Raw genomic sequence first — 10,188 nt, 5'->3', positions numbered from 1 at the left:
CAATTTAGGTCAACTGCTGCTGTTTTTAAATGTGCTATATAAATAAACATGACTTGACTAGGTCTAAACAACTCACACTAACAATATGGATTCATCAAACAGAAACATTTTAGTTTTAATATTTGAATTGAGACTATGAACTGTTATATGAACTTTATAACAGTTATATGAACTTTATAACTGTTCTTAGGAAAGAAGGTTTACACACACCCAATCATGCTAAAAATGTATGAACTAATCTTTTTTCTTGAATGGCATATATTTACAATAACTAAAGAAAAGAAAAGAAAAGAAAAGAAAAGAAAAGAAAAGAAAAGAAAAGAAAAGAAAAGAAAAGAAAAGAAAAGAAAAGAAAAGAAATCAAGGAAATTACAGTGGAATTGAAAGGTATTGGCTGTGGACCCCTGATATGAAAATATTTGAGAAAATTAAGATTGTTGATGTTAGATTAGATTTAAGAACGGTCTATACTATAGGTGGAGACAGTGAAACCTATGATCTAGTCATTCTTACACATTCTTTCATTGGGTTAACTTAACTATTGGGTAAAATAACAGTGAAATTAAACCATTCCTCATTGTGCAGGGGACCCCCTGGAACCTAAGGATCCGTCCCCCGACCCCACTTTGAGGACCACTGAGTGTGGCTACGACACATGATATTTTGAATACTGCATACTGTATTCCAAACTCCTCCGTAGACTGGGATCAATTGGCTTTGCAGGTTGCAGATCCAGGTCTCGAGCGGATAAGGAAACTGCCTGTGTTGCGTGCATGTATGAATGTAAATGCATGGATACAGTAGGGCGGCCGGCTCTATACCGGATGTGAGCACTGAACAGCAAATTGAAACCAGGCTTTCCACAGGTGCTGTGGAGAGCCTGGTGCTCATTGATGTTACCTCCTCCTCCTCCCCCTCCTCCTCCTCCTCCTCCTCCACCTCCTCCTGGTGGAAGAAAGTACTCAGATTGGTATATGTAAAAGTAGCAATACTACAATATTACAATTATTTGTTTCAAGTAAAAGGCTTGTATTGAAAATGTTACTTGATAAAAGTACAAAAGTAGTGGCATCAAAATATGCTTAAAGTACCAAAGTAAAAACACTATTACTATTAGTAGTATTTGTCAAACTTATTTAGAAAATAGCCGATCTACAAACTCACAATGCGCCGCAATACAACGCGTTGTGAGCTTGCAGATCGGCTACTTTTGAAAATCCAAAGTATAAAATTGGGCTTAAAGTGGTTAACGTATCTTTGCATGAATAATCTCAATATTATATTACTATCTCAATAAGTATAGCTGTCAAATAATTACAGTGCAGTAAAAGTAGGCTACAATATATAGGTGGGCACTAGGGACATCTGGGCACCATATTTTTGGGATCACTAGGCACCTGGACGAGTGGGAACCTGGAGAGGTGGACACCGTGATAACTGGGCACTAGGGACAAGTGGGCACTTAGTTATCCCAGTGCCCACTATCTCCACCCCTAAGTGCCCACTCGTCCAGGTGCCCACTCGTCCAGGTGCCCAGTTATCTCAAGTGCCCACTAGTCCAGCCCAGGTGCCCACATGACTAGTACCCAGTTGTACCTAGTGCCCAGATGGTTTTGATGCCCACCTATCCTGTTACCCTGGGATGTAGTGGTGTATAAGCTATTATATATTAAAAACAAAATGGAAACACTCATGTAAAGCAAACATGCCTCAAAACAGTAGCCTACTTTAAATGTAATACTCGAGTAAATGTACTTTCAGTTCACTGTCCACAGCCCACCGTATCCAGAAGTGACACCTCAACGTTCAAAAAAGCCGTTAGGGTAGCGTTGCCAGATTTCGCGAGAGAAATAAGCAAACAGGTCTATGAAAACAAGCCCAAAAGAACGACTAGGCTACAAGCTCACAACGCGTCAATGGTCGAAACATAATTGTAACTAGTAGGCTACACGCACAATTAATCTGGTAGGGGGGGGGGGGGGGTAACCTCGCGTCACCAGACTTACCCACCTCTGGGGGGGGGGGGGGTCCCTGGCTGGCACTAAATATTAGATATATTAAAATGTATGTACATAAAATGTTTGAGAATCACTGTCTGGGTTTAAACAACAGCCCAAACTAAAAAAAAATCAACTACACTTTATAAACAAGCCAAAAAAACGCACGCCGCAAACTACCAATATTTACAAACAACTTCACAGATACAGACAAAGTAACCTCGCGTCACCAGTCTTTCCGCCTAAAGACAAAGGAGCCCAAAGTCGACGTAAGCTGACATGGCAACCCTGCATTGGGGCGGGACTTCCTGCCCAGGACAACCCGGAAGATTTGGATGCGAGTTGCCTCTGCATCCATATGTTGAACACTATAACCGTTTTCATGTGATTTTATACATATTCTGTATATAAATACATCATCATGACCGCCGGCATGTTGTCTTTAGACTTCCTCGACGACGTCCGTCGCATGAACAAGCGGCAGGTAGGTCATTTTAAACCTGTAAAAAAAAACGGTTTGTTTTTTTTGTTCCTCTTGCTTCCTTCTATGGTCACAGGAACCTTAAAAGCTAGCCGACTAGCTAACCAAAGCTAACCTAGCTTCTTCCCTCCTCCTCCTCCTCCTATAATAACACGTTGCACTTCATGGTCGCTTATTTATTTCATTATCTGTATTTTTTAAATTATTGTATGTGTTATTTTGTTATCTAGCTGCCTGGGTTGTGCTGTTGATTTATGTGTGTATATATATATTTTTTTTTTTGTATTATTATTTTAATATTTATTTATTACTCTTGATTTTAAATTGTTTTATGTGTCATTTTGTTAACTAGCTGTCTGGGTTGTGCTGGTGAATTATGTGGGTATACTATAGTAGCTGCTTTTGCTCAATGAATGCCATACATTGATTGATTGAACAGAAATTCTCACTCACAGTGATATAGTAATGTAACTCTGAGTGGTTACAAATGTAACCAAATGCCATTTGGTTGCATTTGTAACCACTCTCAGAGTTATATCAATGTATAAATGAGCACTGAGGATATTTTTTACTGTGTGCAGCATGGATGGTGTTCTATTGTTGCTGTCAGTCAAAGGGGTGCAGAGGATGAGTGGATGATCACTGCACAGAATGTGATCTTCAATATGTTTCATTCAAATACTTGTAAAACATGTTTGAGTTATGATGGTTATTAAATATGTTTGATTCAAACAGATCTAACATAATAGATAGTGCTTTGGTGGAGTTATGATGATTATTAAATACGTTTGATTCAAATACATCTACAGTAACAAACTAGATAGTGCTTTGGTGGAGTTATGATTATTATTAAATATGTTTGATTCAAACACATCTAACATAATAAATAGTGCTTTGGTGGAGTTATGATTATTATTAAATATGTTTGATTCAAATACATCCAACATACTAGATAGTGCTTTGGTGGAGTTATGATTATTATTAAATTGTTTTGATTCAAATACATCTAACATACTAGATAGTGCTTTGGTGGAGTTATGAATATTATTAAATATGTTTGATTCAAATACACCTAACATGGTAAGTAGTGCTTTGGTTGAGTTATGATTATTATTATTAAATATATTTGCTTCACATTATATCCCAAAGAATAAAACCCGCACGCTCATCTGCTCCAATGACACGTTTTGAGCCAAGGCTCTTCATCGGGTCCCTTCACATATATTCAACATGATAATGGTTTGGTTGAGTTATGATTATTATTAGATATGTTTGATTCCAATACATCTAACATGGTAGATAGTGCTTTGGTTGATTATATGAACCCTAGCGTCCCCATTCTGGGGCAAACATTCATCTACAATAGCAGATCCACAAGTTCGCGACACCTCGGAACAAGACACGTTGTTGTGAGCTTGTAGATCTGGTATTTTCAGCGAAGAGAAGCTCCTTATGGGAAAACAAGATGTGTTGCATTGATCATTGTTTAATGGGTTACACGTCAGATATTCATCCATTGTAAATGGTGCTTAACAATTAAAAAAAATAAGTATACAAGACCATCCCTAATGGGCAGTGGGCACTCATGCTTTCCACAGCTCAGTGGTTTTGAAGAAATATAAATTAAAACTTGTTTGTTTTTTGTGTTCAGCTGTACTACCTAGACCTGTCACAATTATTACATAATCGCCTAATCGCAATTATTTGAGATAAATGCAATTTATTTTTCCATGTTGAAAAATGTTCTTACATTTACAAATGTTTTCCAAAAATAGTGGAAATGGCAGATCTTGTACATCGTCTATTTCCACTATTTTTTGCAATATTTTGTAAGTATATCATTATTCAATATGTAATTTCTTAATATAGTTAAGTTATTTGTCATGTCTGGCTTGTACAGTTTTGGTTTACAAAGCCTAAAAGGCAAACGGAAATATATATATATATATATATATATATATATATATATATATATATACTTATTATTATTATTCATAATGTTACAATATTCAATGCCAAAACAAATCCTTAATCACAATTATTTGTATGACAATGAATCGTCAAGTAGTGACTAATAATACTACCAGGTGTTTAAACTTTGTGCATTTGTTTTTGTGTTCAGCTGTACTACCAGGTGTTGAACTTCGGTATGATCGTGTCTTCAGCGTTGATGATCTGGAAGGGATTGATGGTTGTCACTGGAAGCGAGAGTCCAATCGTTGTTGTTCTCAGGTACGTTAAGCTTACTTAACCCATTGAAACTGGGAAAGCGTCTGTGTGTGTCACTTTAGATTTGAGCTATATTGTGTGTGTGTGTGGGGCACATTGGTTGGCTATTCAAAAATGGCAAATATACAAGCTCATAGCGCGTGACTTTGTGCAGCGCTATGAGCTTGTAGATCTGCTTTTTTTCCCAGAGTTTCTGAGGGTCCCTGGTACAAAATATATTGAGATGGAGTGGTCTGTGGGCAAATACATATACTTTTGGGGGTTCCTTGACATGAAAAGGTTTGAGCACCACTAATATAGCAACATAAGTTTTTCAGAAAACTGTTACGGTTTAGACCAGAGATTTTTAGACTCGGCCTCAGGGTTAATTTTACTCTTTCGTATGACCATGTCGCGCACCGTAAATGACTGCTCTACACTGCTGTTGCGTCACCTGCATTTCTGTAAAGGTTTATGTAATGTTGTCAATAGCTGGCCAAATGCCCCACATACCAACGGCAGGTTGAAGTGTGGACTACACATGTGTTGACTACGCATGGAAATGATGATGGAAGTATGACATTTCTGCCAATGTCCTCCAGCTCCTTTCATATAGTTGATGGAAATGATTCTGACGATTAAATTAAATGGTGCATTTATGTAGGCCTTCTCCAAAGCACAGGGATGTTGAACCATTTTCATTGTAATGGGTCCCTGAACCTGTGTATTGTCATTCATGTGGGTCCCAGGGAAATCCAATGGATTCCCAATATAATACTGTGTTACTGTAGCTATAGCTACACATGTGTAGCTATAGCTACACATGTGTAGCTATAGCTACACATCCCACCGTGGCGGGGACTTTCTGATTCCCAAGTGACCGCTCTACCCCCGGAGTCAACATAATTGTGATTAGCTCATCCAATAATTGCAATCAGGCCATTATGTAATAGATGGCCTGGATGATAGACACTGTGGTTTACACCTCTGATCTTTGTGTCCAACGCTTGATTAATACGTTGTGGTGCAACAGTGTCTCATGCAGAGAATAAAAGACCTGCAAGCTCACAACACGTTACGGATGCGACGTGTTGTGAGGTTGTAGGTCTGCTATTCTCGGCCTTTCCATTGCTCCACTGTTGTCTATTTGAGTCAATTAACCACTTAAGGCCACTTAATCATAACATTATTCATTATTTTTTTATAGAACGGCTATTGTCACTATTTATTTTTATGTTCGCCTATAATTACTTGCTCAAAATATGAATGGCTTATTAATCAATTATTTTACTAAAATGATGGATTATTGGACTTTGTTTATGATCGATTAGTTGGATTAATTGTTGCACCCCTATTGCTGCCTGTGTTTTCCAGTGGGAGTATGGAGCCAGCCTTCCACAGAGGAGACCTGCTGTTTCTGACCAACAGGGTAGAGGACCCCATCAGGGTGGGAGAGATCGTAGTCTTCAGGATAGAGGGCCGGGAGATCCCCATAGTACACAGAGTACTGAAGATTCATGAAAAGTATGCTCCACTCTACTTCAAGCTCACAAGGCAATGCATCGCCTTGTGAGCTTGGAGATGGACTATTTTTGAAAAACTTTAAAAGCACAGAAATCGGGACACATCGGCTGCATATTTGCAGATACCGATGTCATCAAGAGTCAAATAATTGCCAATACATCGACCAAACCGATATGTCGGTCTGGCTCTAAATTCTTTGCCTATGAAACTTGAGAATAAAGTTTTCGCGAATTGGCTTGTAATGCAAGAACTGATGAGGAGTCGGTGTTCAGAATAGAATCATGTTCAGAAAGGGCTGAACATGTGATCCTTCTCACAGCCATTCAGGAATTATCATTCAGGTGCATATAGACGTCTTAAAAGGGAAAGCAGGGGTCTGCTGTGAGGCGTAAAGCTGCCACTGTTCTTTATCTACAGGGAAAATGGAGACATTAAATTCTTGACCAAAGGGGACAACAACGCGGTGGATGACAGAGGACTCTACAAACCTGGACAACACTGGCTGGAGAAGAAAGACGTGGTGGGGAGAGCCCGGGGGTAGGTCGTCCCACAATTCAGCAGTTATTAAAACTTTTTAATTTCAAGGACCCCCAGTTTGGTATGCATTAGGCCACAACCTCCCATAACTCAGTGTGTCAATGGACTATATCTTCCCTCGCCTACTGGGAATGTGCGTGCAAAGGTTTACACAAAACATTTGGAAGACAATTGTAGCCAATTGAATATGAAAAATCTGACAAATACTTCTTGATCACATGACTACAGAGATAATGTGTATGGATTTGTGTGAGGTTTGGACAAAATCTGTTGGAGTACCGGTAGTAACAAAACATGTTTTGCAAGCGTCAGACTCTAAATTCTTTGCTGTTGAAACTTGAGAAAACATGGTGGTACTATGAAAAACTTTCGGTGGAGATTCCTCCTTGTCCTACTGGGAATGTTCGTGCAAATCTTCATGCGGATTGGTCTAGAACAGCGGTTCTCAGACTATGGGTCGCGACCCAAAGTGGGGTCGCGGGAAGGTGCTGTTGGGGTCGCACATTGGCAATCAAAAAAATACGTTTTTTTTAATCAAGAAACGGTGAACAGACGGTATAGAGACGGACGGACGGACTGACTAACTGACTAATTATCTGGCGGGGATAATTAGGAGAGACAGCGAGACACCTGTTATTGAATAAACACTATAGCAGTGATTGCTATGGGAATATTAAAACAAAATGAGTTTTGACACCCCTGGTATTGACCCTCCAGTTTATATAGTGACTGCTTCACTTCACCTAAATGCACTAATGTAGTTTTCAATTGTCCCTGACCCAGTTCCTTTTCATTCCTTGTGTTCGCCTGCCCTCCACGCACACACTCATGAAGTTGTGCTTTTTGTGTAGTCCTCATAACATCCGTCCATGATGGGAGAATTTGCTTTGACCTTTTCTCATGCACCCCCCTCAGTGAATATCCTTTTTGCAATCTGCACTGACTGGTCAGCAGTGGTGGACAGTTTATTTAACGAGTGCAAAGTCCTTAAGCCAAGCAGTTCCCTCCTGGTCTGCTGTATGGAGGGTGACTAATCCTCCATTCAGTCTTTGGAGAGGACAAACGTCAATGATGTGCTCCATAGTTTGCTCCTCTCCACAAGCACACAGTGGGCTATAGGGCTACTGCCCCATTTGTGAATACCACTGTCTCCTTGGGAGGTTGGTGCCAGGGACCTGTTGGTTGGCATCTGACGCCAGATGTTTGTTTGGGACCTCCTTGGACTCCCATTCCTTTTCCCAGGCTGATTGGATGGTGAAGTCAGCTGGTGGGGTGTTCTTCCAAATTGGTCGTCTAGATGGAAGTCGAGCAGGTTGTAGATGTCTGTGTGGATTGGTAGATGGGGAGAGTCTTTAACCCTTTGAAGCATCCTTTGAGTAAATGCTGCTCGCCGGATATGTGGAGGGGCTATGTTTGATAGAAATAGGGAGCCAGAAAAGCGGAGCACATAGTCCCGGTTGTGGTTCTCATGGTTGTGTTGAGCTAGGTGTCAACGTGCTGTGTATGGGATGACCTGGACCAGACAGGGGCACAATATTCTGCTGCAGAGTATGCAAGGGCCAGTGCTGAGGTGCGCAGTGTGGAGGCTGCCGCCCCCCATTTTGCACCAGCGAGCTTGCAGAGCAGGTTATTTTGGTGGACAGTAACAAAGTACATTTACTTGAGTACTGTACTCAAGTAAAAGTTGCAGAATTCCTCAGAGTCTCTGAAGAAGATCGCAAGATCGAAACGTCGGTCATTCTTTTTTGTACTAGTGAAAATAGCAGATCTACAAGCTCACAACGCATCACGATACGACACGTTGTGAGCTTGTAAATCCCATCCTAACCCATTTGGCTGGTAAAGTCAAGCCTTAAACTAATAATAGATATTAAAGTTATTTTATGATAAAAGAGTATTGGTCAAACTAGCAAGTATGACAAAGTGTATATAGGGCTTAACTGGTTAATTGTATGACTGCAATAAAATGAAGATGTAATGTTTATTGTTGTGCTGTATAGTTATGTCTGAATATCTCCTCATCTCTAGGTTTGTGCCATACATTGGAATTGTTACTATTCTAATGAATGACTACCCCAAATTCAAGGTAAGTCTTTTTTCAGTTTTTCCTCAAAAGCCCTTTTAACACTTTTAGATCACATACCGATCATATTTGGTACCTTTTTCACAATATATACTACAATGTTTTTGTATTCTTATTTCAAAATCCAATCGTGTTTTCATCTTGTAAAACACAACATGACGTGTGCTTAGTTATGTGTCCTGAACCAACCAATTTCAACCAATATCATAACATCCATGTTACAGTCAAGCACTTTGTAACACTGTTTGGAAAAGCCTCCATATCACACAAGATGATCTCGGGGGAGTGACACCTCTTCTTCATCATTAAAATGTTTGCCGCCCAGTAATAAATATCATATTAGGTGAGGCAAACCCACCATCTTGTTTGGGTCTCTGAAGATTGATTTTTGTGATTTGGACAAAAAAAAGGGGACGGTCTGGAAAATGTAAAAGGAGACGTGGTAGTATGTTCATTTTAATCGTTTTCGATACGACCCACAAGTGAGAGAGGGAGCTTATTCCATCTCTGAAGATCTAGTTTAATCTTTTCAATTAGTTTTATGTAATTCTCCTTATGGAGTGAGCTAAGTGAATGGCATACAGTCTTTTGGTCTCCAATATGTTTTGCACTGTTTCCCCCGCAGTATGCTGTGCTCTTCATGCTGGGTCTCTTCGTGCTGGTCCATCGGGAGTGAGGCTCCAATCTACCCAAAAACACGTCCAGGAAACAACAAACCATGCCTTTTCAAACTGATGTTATGTTAGATTTCGTCAAAACCAACCGGCTTTTTGTACCATTTGTTTGGGCTTTTTTGTAGAAATGTGGAATAGGGTGTTTACATTTGAAACAAAAAAAATCCAAGCTTTAAAAAGTATTTTTGTGAGGGAACTAGATTAGATTCAGAAGTTAAAGTTCAATCTATTTGTAATTTTTCCTCAGAATGTGAATATGACATTCTTAATGGTTTATTGAATTTTGCTTTTTTTCTGTTCTTTTCTTGTTAATTCATTGTCTTTGAAAAAGATGTGAAGTATTTTATGACAAGGGAATATGAGTGTGACATTAAAAATGGAATCTGTTACCCTCCAATGTATGTATCAATTTGACTCCTTAAAACACCCACAATGCATCAGTGGCAGCAGATTTGAACCGGAAACACATTCCGCTGCTGCCAACTTGTGCCAAGCCAATCAAACAAAGCTATTGGAAAATGAAACGGTCAGGCCACATTGTGGAAACACAGGACTACAGTTATGCCCAGTGCCTATCATTAACCATATAATGGCTTACAATATGTCAACAAGGCCGGGTAACAGCTGTTCACCCTCAATTACTAGCAAATTTTACATTTCTTTTTAAGACATTGATGTAACTAC

The 10,188-nt window shown here is 39.5% G+C and overlaps 1 protein-coding gene across 1 annotated transcript; it reads left to right on the top strand.

Annotated features, from left to right (window-relative positions):
• The first annotated feature begins 2,306 nt into the window (after positions 1-2,306).
• On the top strand, positions 2,307-9,901 carry sec11a (SEC11 homolog A, signal peptidase complex subunit). The gene is made up of 6 exons (XM_080423811.1): positions 2,307-2,481; positions 4,601-4,710; positions 6,061-6,210; positions 6,628-6,747; positions 8,776-8,833; positions 9,456-9,901. The coding sequence occupies exons 1-6, from the start codon at positions 2,419-2,421 to the stop codon at positions 9,504-9,506; spliced, it is 552 nt and encodes a 183-aa protein (XP_080279937.1). The 5' UTR covers positions 2,307-2,418; the 3' UTR covers positions 9,507-9,901.
• The last annotated feature ends 287 nt before the right edge of the window (positions 9,902-10,188 follow it).

The sequence above is a fragment of the Gymnoscopelus braueri genome (genome assembly GCF_963280865.1).
Source record: "Gymnoscopelus braueri genome assembly, chromosome: 1".
In the NCBI taxonomy this organism is placed as follows: Eukaryota; Metazoa; Chordata; class Actinopteri; order Myctophiformes; family Myctophidae; genus Gymnoscopelus; species Gymnoscopelus braueri.
The sequence above is the reverse complement of the archived record's forward strand: the minus strand, read 5'-3'. Positions and strand labels throughout refer to the sequence as shown.

What these genes read in the sequence shown, in the direction of transcription:
- sec11a (XM_080423811.1), top strand. Translation starts at nt 2,419, where the DNA reads ATGACCGCCGGCATGTTGTCTTTAGACTTCCTCGACGACGTCCGTCGC. An exon ending in GTACTGAAGATTCATGAAAA is followed by an intron (nt 6,211 to 6,627) that starts GTATGCTCCACT and finishes CTTTATCTACAG; the next exon opens with GGAAAATGGAGACATTAAAT. An exon ending in ATGACTACCCCAAATTCAAG is followed by an intron (nt 8,834 to 9,455) that starts GTAAGTCTTTTT and finishes TTTCCCCCGCAG; the next exon opens with TATGCTGTGCTCTTCATGCT.